This window comes from Amblyomma mixtum, chromosome 5 (genome assembly GCF_055824585.1).
Source record: "Amblyomma mixtum isolate Tamu chromosome 5, ASM5582458v1, whole genome shotgun sequence".
NCBI classification, from domain to species: domain Eukaryota; kingdom Metazoa; phylum Arthropoda; class Arachnida; order Ixodida; family Ixodidae; genus Amblyomma; species Amblyomma mixtum.
This window is the reverse complement of record NC_143016.1, coordinates 105,871,785-105,893,905: the sequence shown is the minus strand read 5'-3', so window position 1 is coordinate 105,893,905 and position 22,121 is coordinate 105,871,785. Positions and strand designations below refer to the sequence as shown.

Genomic DNA, 22,121 nt, shown 5'->3' with positions numbered 1-22,121 from the left:
GTAGGTTAAACAGAAACATCCCTCTTTGGAACTTTTTTTTATATAGATAGATTTCAATGAAAATTTCACTGTTTCTGCAGTTTTATGTGCCCATTCCAATATCTCTCTATAACAAATAGCTTCCAAACTAACGACAATTTCATGTTCCTCATTTGGAGGTAGCTAATTTGCTGAATAGCTCACGCTACGATAAAACTTAGCATACCCAAATAATCCATAATGTCTAGAGAATGCAGTGAAATAAGAACGGGTCTCCGAGACCAGTTTGGTCCAAAGCTAGGTGCTGCCAAGCTTACTGTAGCAAAAGTTCACGTAGCTGCTTTAGACAAATATTCTTTTCAAAAATGTTACTGAACAGTAAATATAACAAAATTAGTCTCACTAAAAAGTGTAAGAGTTTGTTTTCAGCAAAAAAGACATTACTGAGATAGCATAACTACAAGCAGAAATAGTATTGTCACTCCAAGACTGCTACTGTGCCAAAATTGTGATTCTGTTTCTAAAAAACGAAGAAAAACATTTCCAAGATTCTTTAGAGAAAAAGGCACCTGAGATAACATGAATGCACCGGGGGAATAATCTGAGTGCATGCCAGATTGGCATTTCTTCTTCACTGTTATCTGAAGCCAACTGCTGATGACCAGTTCTTATTGAAACCAGTGATGCAACATGCATCGCACCACCGCCGTTAAGCTGAGTAGTGTGAACATGCATTGAGAAGAGTTAATGCTGCTGGTGTGCAATGCAATTCATGTCGAAAGAGGAAGATTTTCTCTAAATGCAGTGAAAAAAGGGTAACGTCCTCAAACAACTGACCTTAACAAAAGTGCACATCTCATCATGCTACCCTATAAAACATCATTTCTCATAGCCCTTTAGAAGGCATACTATTCCGTTCCGTTCTGATTTCTCAGCATGACACTTTTGAATGGTTGTAGGGGCCACAATGTCCTTGAGCTCACAGAGAGCGGTATGGTGACCTTCAATGATGAAACATTTTGGACAACACAGCCGATTTTAATGGCCATGCCTGCACTGAAAATTGACCTGAAGGTCACAATTATAAAGTGATTCTTGCAGCTCGTCTCTCTTCACATTCAAATATCTGAATTTGTTTCGCTCTCCTTAAACCTCTGGATGCACTAGTGGCATAAGATCACACAGAATGCTTTGTGCCTTGCTGTCAGCTGGTGCAGAACCAACCCATTGGCAGGTTTTCTCGCTAGACATTATGTGAAACTGCCAAACCTCAGGAAGCATTTTAATTCAGAAAGCTGCTCCCCGAGGCTTTTTGTCAAGATTTCTAACTGAGACTTTCGAGAAGTGCTCACACTTTCAAGTGTGAGCACTTCTCGATGCACGACGCGCTTTCTTTTTCCTCCTCTGCTTTCTTCGTTTGCACTGTTCACAATGACACCACCTAAGCGGTAACATTCTGTAGCAGCCAGATTCAGCACGAGCAAACCAAACTGCAGTTTTTTTTTGCCAGGAGATGTTCTTCCAAACGTGCCAACATCCATTTGATTATCCCTTTCAATTAGATTCTTGATAGTTGCCTACATTTTAATTGTGGGTCAAATTTACGGACGTGACTCTTTTGTGCTATTGGAAATGCTGGCATGCCCAGAAAACATGGCTATTTCTTGTTGTGTTCGCTGCATGCTACACTAACATCTCACATTCAACTTACGTGGTAAGCAGCACAAACAAATACAAAAGTTGCAGAACAGAAAAGTCTTTTAAGATCACAAAGCTTCACTAAGTCAAGTCATTCATGAGGAGGCATTCTCCATGGAGAACTCTCCACATCCAAAACCATTGGACCACCTCATTCATTGAGAACGTCAGGGTTTCGTCATACAAAACAGTTTACAATTTCTTGAAGTACACCGTATGCCTCACACAACACTGTAGACAATAAATAACTGCAGAAGCTTGTCCACAAACGAAAATTTCGAACTCTGCTAAAAAAAACACGAATTTTTAATTCTCGTGTCAGTTACTTGCAATGAAAAATAAACAAACTTAAATTGGTCAGTAAGGTCATGCAAGACAACTTTCAACCACTAGCTAAAGGATTCTGGACAGATTGCATCCAACCATCTTGTATTATGGCAAATACTCAAGCAACTGGGCTCCACAAGAAATCCTAACATTTACCCACTTACTCACTCGTTTGAAGACATTGTACAAAAAGCTAAGAACTCTGCTTTATATGAAATACTTTCATGACAGGCAGCTTAGATAATTAGTCAAGAAAGTTGACTGCTTGCTTATATGTCAACCAATGTGCACTGTCTGCTAAGTAAAAAAATATAAGCACACATCAATACTACATGTCACATAATGTACACAATCTGAATCGTTGTGGTTAGCCTATAATTCAGAATGTTTATATTTACAATGTGGCCTGGAGCAAAACAAATTAACAACTGATGTCAACAATGAACATTCTTCCAGTAGTGCACCCCTCTAGCGATCGCCAAGTGAACTAAGCATGTCAGGACAGGCCAGCTACGCTCCCTCCCACTTTTTCTGTAAAACTTTCTTTACAATAGAGGGGTGGGCTTACTTTCAGGCAACAGTTAAGTGCAGTACTGGCATCTTCTAGCCAGACCGGATAGACGTGAATCATCTGCGAGCACACCTTTCACACTGCAAGCTGTTAGCACAGCACTCAATCCAACCCAAAATGCTCACTTCATCCATCTCAATCTGTCGAAAAATCCCCCCGACTCGAAAATGCTGGCGAAAGAGACCGCGAAGATTGCCCGATGCCGGTGCTTGCAGGGGCCATGCACACAACTGCGTGCGCCTAGAAGATGCAGCACTGCACCTAATTATTGTCCCGCAGGGCTTCGCATCATAGAGTTGCACAGACAATGTCCATTGGTAAACAAGTGCAGCTAACTTGGCTGCCATTTTTGCCAGGATCTCCCGGCAGAAATGGTGCACAAGGAAATTTGGCGCATGCTCAGGACGCTACTGGAAAAAGGTTCATTGTCACAGTCTTGCCATCTTTTCGTATGTATGTCCGATTTGGGTGAACTTGCTGCACCAGTTCAGGAAGTTCAAGTGCTGCACTGGCAGTGGCTGCTTCCAAAACGAATGGCCGAGCACAGGCCTGGTCTGCTAGCCTTGGCGTTGCTGTCAAATTTCAGCCAGCTGGGTGCTGCCTACATCAAGAGCCACCGCCATCCTGAATCGCATGAAGAGTTTTTAAGCAGCAAACAGCAATGAAGTGTTGCTATGAATCAGGCGCAAAAAATGGCTGTTTTTCGGATAATAGTCGTTAAAGGCACAGTGGATCCCGGATATATCAAACTCGAAGGAGATCTCAAAATGTTTCGATATATCGATATCATTCGATATATACATAAAAAAAAAATTGAGAGACGATTACGATAGCTGGTAATGCGAAATTTGAGCCCAGCTCTTCATGGCTGGCAGGTGGTGCGTTATGCTGCTACCCAACCTCCGGGATCTTCCCACAGCAGCCACATTCCAGGTGCCATTGCGCTCTGCGACTTGCACAACCGGTTACACCGCCTGTGGTGACAACTACGACCCGGAAGCCAGGAATGGGCGCCTAAGAGCTGCACACTAAAATGGCAGTAGATAAGCTTATCTGTAAACTAGAAGCAAGAAAACACTGTACCCGTACTAGTGACATGCTAGGGCACGCTAACCCACCAGCATGATGGCAGCGCACCGTTCGCAATGAGTCTCTAGGCGTAGCCTGCTCACATTGAAAGTGCAGAGAACGGTGCTGTGCCAGTGCCTGTAAAAAGAGGTCTAATTCTGATACCAATACACTATAAAGATAGAATAATCTGTAACTAAAATTAGTATATAGTTGTTTTCTGCAACGCCTTCGGCAGAGAAGTGAGCAATGCACACCAGGCAAAGGCTGCCGCTAGGCTTTCCTTAGGCTTAACCGCAAGACAAGCTGTGTATTGAAAGCTGCCTTTCTTGCATTACAGCGATGCAGTGTGGGAAATAAGTACTAGGGCTCAAAGGCTAATCTCATGCATTCACGTTCACTTCGTCACGCGATTTTACAACCTGACCTGTCTCTGCATGCGAAATGGATTCACGGTGACGTTCGATATATTGAATGCTTCGCCAAATGGGAGTTCTATAAATGCGAACAATAGTGCCATACTTACGCACGAGATTTTCAAGGGGATTCTTTGACTGTCAGGTATACACAATTAATTCGTTTTAATGCAGTTTGATATCTTTGGGACCAACTACTATACAAACATTATTGATGAATATGCACTGAAATATTGCCTGCTGGGCTTTGACATGACTGCCCACGTGTACAACGCTGGAATCACACCTCCTTCTTTCAAGTAAGAACTGCCACAATTTCACTCACACAGCGGCTGTACCTTTTCCTACCTATGCATGGGCACCACCATCTTGCTGCACTACGACTTCACTTGCCCTCTGGAGAGTGCAAGGTAGCCAAGAACTCGTGCTGAACAAGGCGGCAACTTGCGCAAAGCAAATACAAAAGTTCCGCGGGCACATGCTGCATTGGCAAAACAAATGCAAAAGTCCTGCACTCCCTGAACTGGTGTAGCAGGTGCAACCAAATCAAAGAGGCTTTATATGCAGCTCCTTTGTGATGATGAAATCAATTCCTCAAGCACTACAACTACTAACACAACAATACATGTGACACAAGACATGGTTTACAACTCGGTTTCTTAGGGGAAATGATTTGTACAGCACTTTGAAAGTCACAGTCCACCACTTCACTGCAAGTTTTTCTTCCGTCCTCCCACAAACAGTCACTCAAAATGGTTGCAGGGGGTTTGTCAAGTAAAGCAATGTCGCTGTCTCTGCAGGCTGCAGCATGGCTGTCGATATCTGCCCAATTACGTCGCACGTGTCCTGTATGGGCACTGTCGTTATGACATGTTCCAGGCTGGGCACCTCAGCCACTGGTCCCGACATGGCAGTAGCAGTACTCCCAAGAACATCTGTCACGAAAAAAAAAAACAGCAGGAAAAGAGTATTCATTCCAAAGTCCCACTGAGAACCTAATTAGCAGTTAAAGCCATATTCACAAGTTAAGGTTTCTCGCTGTTTTGCCAAATTTACAAGGGACAGCATAAAAGGATTTTTTTCATCAATAGCACAGTAAAACCTCGATATAGTGAACACGGATATTATGAATTACTGTCTACATAAAACGGCTCCTAAATATTAAATATTTCAGACAAACACGCGCTATTCTAACTTCATATATGGAACACGGTTGGTCATAAAACGAACATATCGAACTCCCCAACGTCAAGCTGTGCCCACTCAGATGGCAGTCAGCAGCCTTTGCCTCGCTACACAAGTGAGTGATAGTGGTGTGGCAAGCATTTGCGCCACGGTTTGCACCTCCTTGCACTTTTCAACAGCATCAAGGAAGATATAGCGGCGTGAACACTTGGTAGCCAGGCAGACTGGCACGTGCTCACACTCTCACACTCGTGCGCAGCGCCCCGGAACCAGAGGTACAGTCACGGTTGGTAATAGCTTTCCTGTAGTCATCCTAAACTCATGTCGGCTGTCATGGAGGTGGTGACAGCTTTCGCTGTGGCGTCCCATTTTTCGCATTACGACATCACTGTAATGTAGAGAAAACAACCTAGATAGCGTCTCACTTGCCGCCGCTGCATGCTGACGGTGCTGTGCATGGAAACAAACCTAAATGGAAACAAACAAACACACATGGCGCTTGGGTTTTAAAGGCATGTGGAACTGTTGCAAGAGGCTTCGAAATGGTGCTAAAACTTTGAAAAAACTCTCCCCCTACTGCTTAGTAAAGGTTGACTGAGTTTCCGTTCCTTCACTGACTAAACTGCACTTCTCTTGAGTGCGCTTTCGGCAAAATATTTTATTATGCATTACGGCTATATTGAACCATTTTATAATTTTTTACCTGTCTGCTGCAATGAGGTTCGAATTGTACTACGGCAGACAGCGACATCTCTATAGCAGTGCGGCTGGAATGGTTTTTCCACATGTCCAGATGTCAGCTTTATCATTTTTTACTATCTACAAGGAGCATGTAAGTACACCAATGCCAAATGCTCTGCTGAACAAACAGACTGAAAAGTGCCGCTACAGTGTACAAAATTCAGGAGAAATCACAAAAATTTTGAGAAGAAAAATACAGGATTCTGCATGCATTTGTACCACATTTCAACACCAATAAGTTGTGTTCATTGCAACTCCAACTGCAACCCAGTAAAAAAAGAAAAAGAAAAAAAAAACTGTGTAGCATTCACCCTTTCAGGCACAGCTACCTACCTTGAAGTGAAGGGGTATGAACCTGCTCTTCGGGTGGTGGATGTGGTGGAACAAGAAGGTGTGGCTGCACCGGCTGCTGCCGCTGTGGTTGCTGCTGCTGCTGTGAAGGTTGGTGAAGCTTCTGGTGCCGCTTCAACGCATACTGAGTGTTGAACTTTTTGCTGCAGCAGTTGCAGCAGAATGCCCGGGGGTTGTTGTGAACTGACTGCACGTGCTTGCGCTGCACTGACCGTGTCTTGAACGCCGAACCGCAGATCTCACACAAGAATGGTCTCGCTGTCGAGTGGATAGCCTGGTGCTCCGAAAGGTGAGAGTGTGTCCGGAACACCTGCATTTTACAGGACCCACAAAAAATAATCAAACTACTTTCATGCGTATCCTCACAGTATAATCAATGTCAGATGCCACAGTTTTGTTTTTCTGAAAAGCAGTGTACCGTAGGCAAACCTATGTCGCTCTCCTGTACAGACATCCACAATCTTGTCTGGGGCACTCGAACAGCGTGCTCTGTTGTGCATTTATGACAACTGCCGCTGTCTAGCGGACATGGTACAGCTTTTAAAGATGTCGGGAGGTAAACCCAATCCATGTGAAGGCGCATGCATGATAAGGTCTTGTTTCGAGCCCTACATCACTCGTTAATGAGGCAAATGTGCTCCGCAGTACACCATTCGAGTGTTCTAGACAGGTGTGTGACCAACTGTACAGCCAGACAATGAATGAAACAACTGAAGGCTAGCTGTTGACTGAGCGAATCGAAATGAATAAAAGGACCAATAAAATGGCCAGTAGCCCTCAACAACCAGCAGCAGGGTGTCTGTCAAAGCACTCTGTCAGAGTTCCTTGACTTCTCACATTTTCTCTAACCCCTGCTATGAAAGTTTCCAAGAGGCAAGGAAATGCAGCAAAAGATGGTCATGGTAATGTGAAATATACAAAGACAACTTGAAGTGCAAACAAATTACTGAAATATATCATAATGTGAATTTTGAATGAAATACACACACCCAAATAAACACACATGCACGTACACATGCACACACCACCCACTCCTGACCAGTCTCCTACACGTTACAGAAAATAAATTTTGGTTTATGTAGGCTGAATGTCCTAAAGCGATGCAGGTTATGAGGGACGCCGTAGTTAAGGGTTCCAAAATGGCTTCCGGAATGGCAATTTCCATGCTCCCGACAACTTGGTTGCATTGTTAGACACCTCTGCAACAAAGCCTTAAAGGCACCGAGTGTCAAACTTAAATCTGGTTAGTTGTGAATACTGGAATTAAAAATAAAAACGCACGAAAGGAAAGCACAAAAAGACCCATAAAGAGTGCCCTGTCTGTGACTTTTCATCCCCAAAGCCCACACGGACCACATAATTTTCTTTCTGTTACTACAAAACACTCTAAAAATAGTGCTGGTTTTGTAAGTATCCTTGGTTAACGTGCACCCTCGTGCTTTGTGTGGAAGCCGCCGAGTTAGGTGCAGTAGTAGAAGGAAGTTGCAGCGCCAATTGACAGGACCACGGGTCCCTGAAGAGCGGTCACGTGATATTTCCAGGGACAGTAACCGCTGTAGGGAATGGCCGTGACCCCGCTGCAGTACAGACATGATCATGCGCGGTGCTTCTTTACAGCCAGTTCGTTCTAGCTCTGTCACAAAGGTGTAACGAACAGCACATCTTGGCTAGCACCGATATTGGCCATCAGGTTGAGAATCTCAAAGCTCAAAACAAGTTAACAACTTGTTTTCAGAAAAAAAAAAGAAGTAAATGAGTGCCAGTAATCAATTACAAAAAAAAGTAATTGAACTACCCTGAATGTTATCATTTGAAAAAAAAGCAAACAGTAAACTAAAAATTACAAAAACCGTTACGTAACTGATTACAAGTAATCAATTACTTGTAACGCATTACATACAACTCTGCTGCTGATAAAACCCTATCTATTCTACCATACTATTCAACCTGTCGCCACTATTCTACCATTCTACTATTCTACTACTCTATCAATAACTCTCCATGCAGGTTTTTCAAAAGAAAGTCCTTGCTGAGCAAAAGTCCTTTTCCCATAGTCTCACACAAGCTACCTTAACCACTCGGAGAAACCAAGAAATGCCACACCACGAACATACTGCACCTCTGGCCACTGCACCAAGAAGTAGTAATCTCGTTCAATCCCGCAATCAGATGACAAAGGCCGCTCACCTTGTGGCACTGTGGGCATGGAAACGAGGCCTGGGGAATGCCCTCGTTGGGGCTGGTGTGCGTCAGGTGGTGCTGGCGCAGGGCATCTGCCCGCTTGAAGGCCTTCCCACACCGGTGGCACAGGAAAGGGCGCGCGCCCCCGTGCACGTTTGCGCGGTGCCGCACCAGGTGCTCCTTGCGGTGCGTCTGATAGCCGCACTGGGTGCACTGGTGCAGGGGTGCACTGCTCTGCAGCGCCCCACTGTCACCTGCATGACGCTGGCGGTGCCTGGCAAGCAGCAGGGGTCGCGTGGTGCGATAGCTGCAGTGGGGGCATTCCATCGGCTGCAACGCACAGTGCCAGGGGCACCACAGTAAGGATCCCCTGTGTTGTCCCAAGCATTCGACAACCATGTTTGCTTTCAAATATAACCATATGAGAGAGCACAAAAGAGACGTGAGCTGCACGAGTGATGCAGCTTAGCAAGTTATCACAGCGAATCTAGCTGTGCTGCTATTCTATAGTATGTTGGTACGGTATGGTACGGTACGGTATGGTACGTTACTGTAGGTGTAGTATATGGAATTTAACACCCCGTGTCTACATCTGGCCTATGAGAGATGCTACAGTGGAGGGCTCCAGATTGACTTCGACCACCTGGGGAGCTTTATAGTACCCCAACATCACATGGTACACAGGCTCTCTTGCACTTCACCTCTAGTGAAATGTGGCTATTGGGGCCAGTATTCGATACTGCAAACTTGGGCTCAACAGCCAAATGCCATAGCCAGTCTGACACCCCATGGCGGACCCTAGGGTATTTTACAGTTACAAGAACTAAACTGTACATGAGCCGCAGGTCGCAGGAGAGAAAAATGTAGAACAGGATCAGGTAGATTCAACATAGTCGCTTACCTTAGGTGGAGCCCCTCGGGGACGCTTACTGCGGTAGTGCCGCATTCGGTTATGGCGCAAGAGCAGCTTCTGGTCATCTGTTGTGTAACTGCAGTGGGTGCAGCGATGGAGCTGGTTGCTGTGGGTTGATGCATGCCTCCTCAAGTGGCCAAGACGCATGGTGGTGAAGGAACACTTGTCACAGCTGTGCAGTGTGGTCACCTGTTGTTGGGACAGGACACCACATCCACAGCTGTTACCATTCGTTTGCTTCTTTTGGGAAACTTTGACAAACAGTAATGACTGTAATACTGTACTCAGTTACTCTGTTTTATCACTTACACCTATTACAGAGGTCCGCTCTTAAAAAAAAATCCGAGCACATCATTAGTACACACAATTAATTCACATAAATGCAAGTTTTAGACCAAATTTGATAAGGTTTACTAAGCTGCAACAAATTTTCTACCATGCAGTTAAAAAAAAAGTTTTTTTTTTAGGAAATAAAACTCGGTAAGTGTCTCACTTCTTGGTGGGCACGTTAATCGCTGGTGAGGGGAGAAAGGAAGGTGGGAGTGAAAGAAGAGAACAGAGATGTCATTGTGGAGGGCTCCAGAATAATTTTGACTGCCTGGAGACCTATAACGTGCAAAGACATTGCACAGCACATGGTCACCTTTTGCATTTCGTCTTCATCGAAATGCGGTTGCCACAAGCGGGTTTGAACCTGGACACTGAGGCTCACTAGCCGAGCACCCCAAACACTAAGCCACCACGGCGGGTACGCAGTTAAATGTTGGTATACAAGCCCAAGCAAAAGAGGAGGATAAGGTTGTGAGTGAAGAAAAGGCCCAATAAGTGTCTCATTCTGTTTCGTTTCGTTTAATGGGGTTTAATGTCACAAAGCGACTCGGGCTATGAGGAACGTCATAGTGGAGGGGTCCGAAAGTTTCAACCACCTGACATCACACAGTACATGGGCCTCTAACTCCGGGTGGTAAACTAAGCCATAGTGGCCATAGCCACACCACAATGAAGAGGGTGAAGGAGGGGGTGAAAGCAGGGTGAGAGAAAGATTAGTACCCCACCCTCTGCAAAAAAAAACAGCTTAATGCCACATCATAAATACTATTACCTCAGTAGACTTCCCTAACACTTATACAAATTGCAGCACCTTTACCTCGCACAGCAGTCATGCTGTCAGCAACATGCAATGAATCACCTTTTCATGTATCTTTATGTGCTTCAGGTAGTGGCTGTTCCTCTTCGTCTTAAACGAGCAAAGCTCGCAGAAGTACTTGAATGGTGTGATTTCTTCATAGTTCCGCTTTCGTTTCTGAACTTCTGCTGCTTGCTCCAGCGGTGTGTCATTCTGACGATCACCTGCAAGCTGGTCCGGTGATGTGGGTGTGGCAGCCATGACTGGTGCCTCTTCCACGAATGGCTCCTCAATGTTTTCTTGGGCCATGGGAATGTCCAGAGGTAGGTTGAGCATGGCATCCTCCAGCTTCGAGCAGTGAATCTCAATGACAACTGGATTTGGTACAGAACTTGGTTCGCAACTGAGTTGCTGTTTGAGAGAAACAGGAAGAAGTAAAAAAAGAAAAGCATTAACATGAAGCTGTTGGTAACTCATGACAATACACACAGAAACCAAGAAATCTACGAGAAATTAGCAACACTTATTTCAAGTCTACCACTTACACATGGTGAATTCTGAGCTGGTAAACTGTTCAGAAGCTGTGGGCTTTAGTTAACCTTTCTCAAAGCCATGATTTGCTCTGATTTCCACAATAAAGGCCTATAACGAACACATCTATAATGAACAGCCAATGCTGGAAGGAAAACATGAAAGCCGCCATTTTTGCAATGCTAACAGAATGCACTACAATGCACTTACTTCAACACGAGTTTTACTAAGGCGAACATTAATGAAGAGTTTCAGTACGTTGCACTCACACTGTAACTGTGACAAAAGATACATGCAACTGCACGTGCACGCAACACAAGACACTAGCAGCAAGCACGTGTGCCCCTTACTATGTCATTTACTGCATCCCCGTAGCAGACAGAGCAGTGTTTTACAACTGCTAAGAACTCGACAGAATGGTAAGAAAAGCAGGCATGACCTGTGGACCTCAGGAAGCTATTCTTGACAGTGCAGTCAGGATAGAGAAGACGCTGTCACTGTGCAAAAGTGTGAATGACAAAAGCTACAACACTAAAATGCAGAATGTCTGGATAATGGCAGTACTAGACACAGTCCCATAACAATAACGCCGTTCCTAAAAGATGTTACAGACTTACAGTGGTATTATGGTAGCATCCAACACCAGAAGTATTTAGAGAGGCTTACTATAATTGACTAGTAACACAGGATTTTGATGTTGGGCTGCTGATCTCTGCATTTACAACCACAAGGAAAAGAAAATTCCAAGGGAAATTCTAATTAAGGAAATTAAGCTAAATTCTAATTTAGCACGCAAAATTGCATACTAGATAAAGTGGCATTTAGCAGTAAAACTTGGGTATTATCAATGTACCTAACGTGAGAACATGTACTGGTGTACATGACAGAGCTGTTGTTAAATGCATTGTGCTTTTCCTTTCAAAGAGTGCTTGTGAGATTTTATTGGCACTGCACACTTTCCAGTGCATCTTCTGACAGTGAAAATGTAGGGGGTGACAGATAAAAGGGGATAGTCCCCTCCCCTCTCTACATGGTCGGGGACTTGAGTTGTATCCGACACCTATAGCCTTTGTGAATGATTTGAGCTTGACTTTTGTTGACTACCTTTTTTAGAGCTAGTGGCTTTTATGCATTAAATAATTATGAACAGTTTATTTGTTTATTTTTTTACACAGGAACTGGGCACTTGTTGTAGACAGTTTTACCTGATGCCCATGCTTGCATGGGGTGTTCGCTTGTACCCTTTGTGTTATTTTTGTGTGGTGTAGACACTCACGAGAGTAACAATGATTAAGAAACAGGTTAGATACCAAGAGTGGGAACAGATGGTTGATTTGAATGCAAATAGGTCCGGGGTTGTTGAAGAGGCAGAAGACGCAGAATTCATGCACGCATAAGGCGTATTTAACACATGGGGGGACTGAACTGAATAGAGAGGAAAAATGCCAACCTCGCAAGTTGAGGCTTTGGAAGCAGAGCTGAGTAGAAAAAGGAGAATAAGCAACAAGTGAATGAGTGAACGTGTGCATGTCTGGGTGGGTTCTTTGCCATAGGAGAGTAAGCAGACTGCGATAAGGCACTATGCTCAAACCAAGGGGTTCAAAGAACCTCTATTGCAAGACCTGAAGGAAAAATTAAAAGCACTAGAAAGAAAAGTGGCCAAGATGGCCACTGCAAGTTGCAACGGCAGACATGCCATTGCAGGACACATGCATGGGCCCTGTGCCACCATGATCAATGAGGTCAAAGTTTGGATGGCCAAGGTCGTGCAAAGAAGCTATGCAGAACTGGAGACCCAGACAGCAGGCAGCAATGGTGAGAAAGATGAAAACAGTGCATCAGAAGGGGATAGTGTCAGAGCCAACAGGCATTGATGACAAATAAGTCAAGAGGCCTCAAGCCGCAGGCTAGCAGAAGTGAGAGGTTAGGAGAGAAGGAAAAAGAGTGCAAGTGCTTATCACAGGGGCCTCGAACACGAGAGAGAGTGGGAGCTATAGCAGAAAGGGTGACCGGAGATAAACAGGCTGCGATTGGAGAGTTCCCAGGGAAGGCGATGAAGACACAGGTAGAAACACATAAAAGTAGACTGTCAGAGATCAAAGTAGGGCAAGCAGGACTGAACGACGTGCTTGAAGGGCATGAGGCAAGAACAGTTGAGTGCTCAGCCCAGGGAGCAGAAGAAATACAAGTGACATCTCCTGAAGTACAGATCATAGTGTGCACTGTACCAGAGATACAATGACAAGGAACGGGAGTGAAGAGAAAGGATGCAGCAGCAGTGAACCAGGATATCCGCACGTTAGGCCACGAGAAGAGCTTAGAAGTAGTAAAAAAAAAAAATCAAGGCAGAGTGAGGAGCAGGTGTGGGGAGAGCTCTCGATTGATATGGAACTCTCTTCAGTGGCAGGCTGGGTGGAGAGATAGATCAGCGACTTGCAAGCCATGAGGCAACTATTAGGGGTGCGCGGAAGTCTCTTCAGTGGCAGGCTGGGTGGAGAGATAGATCAGCGACTTGCAAGCCATGAGGCAACTATTAGGGGTGCGCGGAAAGGCAGGAAATCAGTAGAGAAGAAAGTTTAACTAGGTACACCACAGTCAGCAGAACTGTCAGTAGGAACATTCGAAAAAACAAAAATAAAATAAAATAAAAGTAAGTGAGCTAACAACAAGGTCAGTTACATAAACATGCAAGGGGGCAGAAAGAAAGCTTAATGATTGGAAACTGAGGGCGCTGAGAGAAATGGACTCGGGCGTTTAAGCGGTGACACATCTCTTGGACATGAAAGAACCACAGTTTAAAGGTGCACTAAAGTGGAATCTGAAATCGTCTTTTACCGCATGAACTCAATGTACACTCTCGAGCATTCTCAGAAACTTCGGATTATTGTCCTGCGTGGCTGGTTTGCCTAATAAATGGAATTAAACATGCCGGCTCCTGCCTTTTTTTTTTAAACACACCTCTGAAAAGAGGAGGAGTCAGCGAACGTGTTGAGTTCCTTTCAGCTAGTCACGTGGCGGCTTTTCTCTCGCTTTTATTTTGTTTTTACATTTCCGTGAATAACTAGTTTCAGTCACAGACTACATGGCTGCAAATTAGGCCCATGGAAATAAAAATACGCATGGATCCTTTGCTTTCGCCGATCGCTATGTATCATTCCGCCGATGGCAGAGCGACAAGCCGCCACTCGGCTGGTTGAAAGGCACTCCTCGCGTTGGCTGACTCCGCCTCTTTTCTGAGATGGGTTAAAAAGAAAAAAGGCGGCAGCCGGGACGTTTAATTCGATTTAATAGGAAAATGGAAAATCAGCCGCACAGGACGATAATTCAGTTTCTAGAAATGCTGGGAGCGTGCTGATAGAGTTCCTGCGGTAAAAAGACGAGCTCAGAATCCTCTTTAGTGCACCTTTAAGGGTGTGACAGAAAGAAAAAGAAGAAAAGCAGAAGGACTGCCACATTAAGGAACAAAGTGGCAGATGGCAGAATCAACATGTGAAGAACACGAAAACTGGGCACAGTGAGCACAGAACAACATGGCTAGGAGCAACCTGTCCATGGCCAAGCAATAATTGTAGGCAGGAACGCCAAGATCACGTACGTCTTATTGAGAATATAAAGCAGCTTGCAAATAAAGAAGGAGTTATCTTATTTGGGCCATGTCAGAGGTCTGGATGGATAGACAAATAATAACAGGAAGCTAAGGCTAGAACTCTGTCGGCAGCACAACCTAGTTATTGTGAATAGAGAAATTAAATGGGAATGGCAAATCACAGGAGAATGCCAAAGCAGTCAATCAACTACGTTTCTACTGAGTGATGTCAGGTTGGTAAAATGAAGATAGACGAGTGAGGGACTAACAGCTCAGGAAGTGACCATAAACATATTAGTATGCAGACAGGACACCTCATATATAGTAGTGGAAGTACATCATCACACTATGAATATAAATGGTTAACAAACAGTAAATATAGAAGCAAGCACCATGAAATAAATAGAGAAATGTCCCTGAGAAAACCACGGTCACAGTAAACTGGAACAGATCACGCAAGTTGAAACAAGACTAGTAAACTGAGAGAACCAGTGGAAAGAAAATATCTAACTGTGCTCAGCGGAAAGTATTAAAGCGAAAAATTACAGAATTGTTAAATGCGCCAATTTTTTTACATTACACAAAAACATAACACTAATGCATTTTCTCAGAGCAAAAAACTCAGGACAAAGAAAGGAGATACACGCAGGACAGCGTTCGTCCTGTGTTTCGTCATCAACCCTGTTCAAGTGTGTAAGTATCGCAGCAGCGCCTAGTGTCGAGGTTTGCAGTTATCGTGCAAACTTCCAGTTCCTTTTTCTGGTCCAAGCGTTTCTGCGCGCTGCCGTCTGCCATCCAGCGCTTCGCTCACATTTTTTTGTTCATTATTTAATGCTAGGAACCATCCCATTTCCTGGCCGGTGCAAGAAGCGCAGGTGGAGATAGCGCGGGTGGAGATAACGCGGGGGCTGACGTCGGCTGCCAGAGTTCCCTGTTACCAGACTCCCTTACCAGACTCCCTGTAAGCATTTACATGCTTACAGAAAGGCGGGTCAAGCGAGTTAACCAATCCCCTGCAGGTGAGGTAACCAGACTCGCTCTGCCGCTTATTTTACTTGACCTGACAGCGTTTACATGAACCCGACAACTGGTTTTTTACTTGACAAGCAAACTAGGCTCGACTATCAGGTCTTAATGTTGCTTTGCCACTTCACTAACCAGGATTTTTCATTATGCGCTAGAATTTGTATAATATGTCTTGCTGTGAAAGACACGAATTTGGCCTTGAAATCTGCTACGCAACTCCTTCTTGTTTAAACACCTGTGACAGACCTTAACCCCATCAGGTACCAATTCTCATTTCAATTAAAAACAAATATCTTCAGCCTAAATAGTACATCCAGGCCTCAAGAAAGCAAGTTCGTAGTTTTTCAACAGGAAACAGCAATGGTTAACTTTTTACACGAACATACAAAATTTTTTTCTTAACTATCACAACAGTTGAAAACTAATATTAGAACGCCAGGATTTATGAAATCAACACCTAAGGAAACAGGCAATGATTTTGTGTTTCAGAGGTGCACGCGACTCAAGTATTCTAGAAAAAAATTTGACTTCACTAACTACTGGGGGCAAATCTGACAGCAAGAAAATCGCAGAAAACGTGCTACCAAGGTTATTCGTTTGTGAAATATTTTTTGCTGCCTTTGCTAGTTGGTATAAAAAAGGTGAAGGATGCCAAATTCCCCTGAAATGAAGAAACTAATGCTAGCTTGAGTACACTTTGAGAAAACACTGCGAGTTTGCAATGTGCACAGTTGTGCACAAAGCGCCTTTAACGTCATTGTCATCTGCAGGATTACAATGAAGACACTAAGATCTCTAGACCAACACTACAAAACCTTCCAACAAGATCTGATTCAAAATTATTCTTGTTTTTGTCTTGGCCACACACATGGCTAAGCTGTAAAAACAATGGACACAAACTGTAATCCACTGCCTAAGTGTAATGTGTGTGAGAATCTGTTCCACACAGGGTACATAACCAAGCGTTAGCAACTGTGCACCAAAGAATTGTAAGAATCACCTCAGGCTCCTTTTCGTCACCTCCGTCGACAACACTGCTGGCAACTGTTTCCACTTGGTCGAAAGTGTGCTGAAGGGCTGCAGAGCAAAACTCGTTACATGCGCTCCCATCAGCAACCACGTTAACAAGCAGGGTTGTTTCACTTGGCGAACAGAAGACATCTTCTTCAGCAGCCAAGTCAGGGCAGTCTTCAATGACATCTGTGCCAATAACCTCGTGTGACGCTACGTCAGCGTAGTGATCTTGAAATGCAATCGACAAGGCGACTTCATCTGTTTCGGCGATTTGCTGCAGGCCAACAGCGTCACGCTGCAGGAGGTGCTTCTGAAGTATCTTGCGCGCTGTGAGGATGTCGACGAATGAACCGTGGATCATGTACCGCAAACAGGCGTCCGAAACGTCTTCGCACAGCTTTCCCGGGACTCCGTTGTCCCGGAAAAACGTTTCGACGCTCTCCGGAATTGAACGGACGATTTGATCTGACAAGAATGCTTGCACATCGTCGAAGACCTGAACATAACAAAGAAAACAGAAACGAACGTTAACGATTCGACAGGGCACAACTCGCACGATTCTCAGTCAAAATCATCGGTCAAGCATTCTGACAGCGGTTAGCCATAAATGAACGCGAGAAACCAACATGTTTATACCTCCAAAAGCTGCTCGCTTTTTTCTTTTTCTTCTCGAACTCCTACAGCAGGCATGGTTCGTTTTGTGCATAGTAGATTCAGCACGATAATTAACCGAAGGACACTTGTTGTGAAGCGTCGTCTTAGGTCAGCACCTCGCACCGTCTATGCTGCACGCACAAGCAATCCAGCGTGAGCATGGATGTCGAATCATTCCACTCGAAGCGTGTTTGCGTCACCGTCGCGCATGCACCGAAATCGCACGGCACCAATCGGTTCATTGACGAGGCGTCGAAATGCACAGCACAGCGCACCACAACACCCACCTAAGCCACCACACATCACATCGCCTATCACGCGCTCATTCGGACATCCGTTTCAGTCCCGGGTAGGACACCGCGTAGTGTAGGAGGCACTTTGAGTCTACCGTGCTTTGAATGTTGCTGAATGGCATTCGAAATCTGCCATCTTTTAAAGCGCATACAAAAAGGCGCTTTCTTCACGCGATAAGCTTGACAAGACTCTTGACAGATACACGGAGAACAGAACTATCCCGTACTACAGAACACTACGCGGTAGCGGCAATGAGCGTACAAATGCAATGTTGACAAATCACGTTTTCCCAAGTTCCCCATGTTGTCAGACCGTTGAGAAACCGTAGTTAAAAAGCTCAAATAAAGCCCGCCACTAAGTTATCAGATCATGTTTCTTCATATCTAGCAGCAGCGAAATGTATAATAGTGTATTGCAGCTCTGTGCCAGTCGGAGCTTTTGAAATAAAACAAGCACTGCCTGCCTTCGGTACTTGTTGTGACCAGAGTAGAGGTGTGTGGCAAGGGTGTGACTAGTAGGTGTGACATTCCCGTAGAGCCAATGGCTGTGGTCTTGTGGTTTTTGCTTTGGTTTCTGTTCGTTGTATGTCCTTACGCCAATGGATATGTCCGCGCGTTGTTTCGAAGTGTAGGACTTGGTCGGCTTTCCGATAAATCAAACTTTCCAACAAAGTGTGGGAGCATGCGTGCGCAAACCTTGATAAACAGAAATAGCCATAAATAAAAACAGAATACAGGATTGGACGACGGATAGATCGCGCACGTACGGTTGATGTCAAGCTAACTTCCAGGGTTTTTTTTAAAAAAAGACAGAAAGAACGGCGCGTGGATAGAGATGTTTTATTTTTACTTGTGCAATGTCTCTGCATCCCCTTGACAATTCAAAACAAAATAAACTCATGCTGAGGACTTCCGCTTGCACCGAGGCTACAACCTGCCTTCGAGGTTTCGAACAAAAAAGACAGCGGCGCGAACCCGTTTTTAGAACCTCGACGACAACCGCCTCGCCTCAAAGAAACGGGGCGCATCCGTGAGGAGGGCGAAACGTGGGCGTCTCAGGGCGCGCGCGCGCGTCCCCCATTCCCACCAAGAATCCACCAGCATTGCGGCTTTCACACCTGAACCTTGTGAGTGAATTTTCTCTCACAGCTTGAGCCGCCTTTAATTCTTTCTGTTGCCGGTGCATTAACGGCAACGGGAACTGCTGATTTACACTGTTTCTACGGGCCAAGACAGCGTCGACCGAGTCTCAAATTACTGTGGCAGATGCAACACATACAGGCGCCAACGACGCCGCCGCCGTAGGGCTGGTGAGGTCGTGAGCAACACTTCCTGAGTGACGTCACTACCCCCATGAGTCTCCTTCCTTACATAGGCAACCGGGCTTGTCCGAGTACTTCGCGTTGAGAGTTTCGCTGTCCCGTACCATCTCTGTGATTGAGCGCTGCTGCTTGACTGTCCTCAATGACGTGATACAGAGAAGAGGGATAACGTATCGTTAATTTACTCCTCATTCAGTTGTAAGTACTCCCGTTTTGTTCTGTATTCACTGAAAAGTTTCGTTTCACGGCACTCCTTCAAGCTGCCGTTGTGAGTGACTCGTGAATAATTCGAGTTTTTACGCGATTAAACTCTGTAAAGGGATTACTTGTAGTGTGCGTCAGAAGTTTGAAAGGATAACGTTATTCATAACGTTACTTTTTGGGAAGTTTTCGTAGTTCGTAACTTAGTTGACGAGCCGACAACAGTGCGCATAAACAATGGGCAGGGCACATCTGTAAGCCATCTGGCCTCAAGTTGCCGGTTTCTCGTGCTCGAAATGAAGATTGATGGGCGTACTCTTCGTGAGGCCGTAAAGCAACCGCGCAATGGCATTTTGCGGACCCGATCGGGACGGAAATTGCTATCTGCCTCTTCTACCGCTAGTTCCCCGTCGTCGGGTCCGTTGGAAGGGTGTGGGCATGTTCACTATCAGGAAATCCTTTTGCGCCGCACTTGCATTCTGCTATTGCTTGTAATAACTGTTGTATTTCGAGAGCATTAAATCGTTTAAATTCGTAATGTGTTGCCCATCTTTTTCGTTTTCAGGTTTTTGTTGTTAAATAAAAGTTGTGAACATGATCTCTTACTCCACCGCCAAGCACTTGTGCTACGTTCTGTTGTTCTTCGCTTCTGTTGTGCACTGCCAAGTGAAGACTAAAGAAAGCGTGAAGAAAGGTAATGTCAGCTTGCGTTTTGGTACCTCACTAGTGATGCGTTATTTACAATGAGATTTGTTAAACTTATAAGTTCTTTCAGGTGAGTTCTGTACGTGGTGAAACCCTTTTTATTGTACTACTTACAGGCCCCGAGAAACTCCTGAGTAATCCATGCAGTGGCCGAGAAACGTGCTCTGAATGTATCACCTTTGACTCTGACTGTGGTTGGTGCACAAAAGTGGTGAGTGCCCTTATAAATGGGTGAAATATGTTCTGTACTTGTCTGTAATCGGGCAGGTTAGTATCTAACGATAGATCTGCAAAGAAAACAGATTTCCTATTAATAAGTGCATGCAAGCATACAGGTAGCTTGCATTTCGTAAAGGGTGGAGATGGCAGATTTTTTGTATTGTGCTTTTGTTTTGGAATGATGCATTAAACGTGAGTAAATATGGATCACCATGTGGAATGTGACTGTACTTAGTAAATAATTTGTAATTGAGTTTGTTCTCCAACATAGTTTCAGTTTCCTTAGCTGAATGGTGTTTGCGATGTCGAGAGTAGGTATGAGATAACATGAGGCTTTCAAAAACTGCGATATAATGGCAGCTTATTTGTTTTAATTCGTAGCAACTCTTACGCTAGTCCGCTCCAGGAGCTGGAATGACTGCCAGCAGACAAACAGCTATTATATTTCAGTTTTTGTACGTATCACTTGAGCTCATGCTTACTTGTGACATCACAACTGCTCTTAAACTGCTGAAACTAAAATCAAAACTATGTGAACAAAGAAATCTGACTATGAATTATTTTTTGAGCACAGGCAGTTTCATGTTTTCTGAAGTCTTAGTCATAAATCTAAAGCAAAAACAAAGAAAAATTTGGTGCCTATACCTCTTCAAGCTAATCTAAAACATCAGTTTTGTTGCCCGTATTGCTTCTTTTTTAACTGTATCTTTTTTTTTTCCCAGAATTACACAAGTGATGGAAAACCCAGGTGTGACACCCTCATCAACTTGGGTCAGTACTGCCCTGACGACTATTTTCATCCCAAGAACACCATGACCAAACTTGTGGCAAGTATATCGTGAAGCTCCCCTGGATATGTTTATGTATAGTACATAAAGCTGTTTTGATATAAACTGATTTCTTGCACATGTCTGATATCAACAGGACAATGAGTTGAGCAACAAAGGAGTGAAGGAGGGAGAAGCCATTCAGATCAGACCGCAAGAAATTCTGCTCAGGTTAAAGCCAAGTAAGTTCTGTTGCAGCTTGATTTTTTTTCACATCTGTGGTCTCAGAGGTGAGGGTAATTTTTCCAGTGAGCTTTCTTGTGCAGTTCTGTGCTGTTCAGAATACTTGGAATTCAGTGGGAGAGCATTGTCAGTGCAGTTATCCAGTTTCGCCATTGGGAGTGGCACTAATGTAGGAATCTTGCTGGTTCCTCTGCTTACAAATGCCTTACTTGTGGATTAAGCGAAACAGAACCAACAAGAGGTTGGTACCAGAAGTATTTAAAGGATGGCACTGTATTGCTTTGGAAAAATCTCTTTCCTTGCTTGCTACCAGAACTCTGTGAGAGCACTTCTTTTTCTTGTCTACTGCTTCTGATGATTTGCAGCTCTAGCAGCAAGTGTGTTGACTGCATCTACGAAAAAAGACGCTGCCTGGGTAGTGATGCCCTAAAGGCAACTAACATTCAAGATTGGTTTTGTGAGCACTGATTTGTATAGACCAGTCTTGTGTTTGTATGGTTGAAGATAGATGCACTTGCTGGCTTGCCGTTGATCGCTGTGCATGATTGGCACCTGTTTGGTACTGCGTTTTTTTTTATGCTGTGAGTCAGTGATGTATCTGTGTCACCTTCACTAGTGAGGAAGCAGTAAGCAGGGAGTCATTGAGCAAATTTTCTTCACCGACAGTGGGACCTGCTATCATATGCAGTATGCCTTTGTTTGTGCAGCCTTGGGATTGCTGGAAAGTGTCTCAGAAATCCTTTTAGGGCCGTTTTGAAGCGCTTGACCTCTTTCACATGCTTAGTGCTTGCACATACATAATAAGCAATTGCCCAACTTTCGACACTGTGGTGAGCATCGTTCACTTTCAAGTCTTATCAGTTAATGGTACCTGCCTTATCACCTGGAAAAAAAAAATGTGATTCTTTTCTGTGTTGCCTTTTAAGTAGGGCGAATGCTGAGTAGCATGGCCTTGGAAGAACAAAGCTGAAGCTGGCCTGCATAATTTACATTGTATATTTATG

At 44.4% G+C, this 22,121-nt stretch overlaps 2 protein-coding genes across 5 annotated transcripts in view; one reads left to right on the top strand and one right to left on the bottom strand.

Moving 5' to 3' along the window:
* Nucleotides 1-1,850: 1,850 nt before the first annotated feature.
* Nucleotides 1,851-18,147, bottom strand: LOC149343268 (uncharacterized). Its single transcript, XM_089545798.1, has 7 exons — nt 17,350-18,147; nt 16,700-17,209; nt 10,620-10,967; nt 9,419-9,619; nt 8,524-8,847; nt 6,319-6,646; nt 1,851-4,994 (listed from the first exon to the last, which is right to left on the bottom strand). Exons 1-7 carry the CDS (start codon nt 17,401-17,403, stop codon nt 4,807-4,809), a joined length of 1,953 nt encoding a protein of 650 aa, XP_089401924.1. The 5' UTR covers nt 17,404-18,147; the 3' UTR covers nt 1,851-4,806.
* A 487-nt stretch (nt 18,148-18,634) lies between these two features.
* The window catches only part of mys (position-specific antigen beta subunit myospheroid), a 35,490-nt gene continuing 32,003 nt past the window's right edge, over nt 18,635-22,121 (top strand). For 2 of the 4 annotated variants that reach the window (XM_089545796.1, XM_089545794.1), the window contains exons 1-5: nt 19,001-19,180; nt 19,749-19,877; nt 20,005-20,099; nt 20,830-20,934; nt 21,032-21,116. In XM_089545796.1, the coding sequence (XP_089401922.1) occupies nt 19,778-19,877; nt 20,005-20,099; nt 20,830-20,934; nt 21,032-21,116 (385 nt within the window). In that variant the 5' untranslated portion in view covers nt 19,001-19,180; nt 19,749-19,777. Of the gene's footprint in view, nt 18,788-18,994; nt 19,181-19,748; nt 19,878-20,004; nt 20,100-20,829; nt 20,935-21,031; nt 21,117-22,121 lie in introns of those variants that run through there. The other 2 variants (XM_089545795.1, XM_089545797.1) reach the window with 2 other exon arrangements.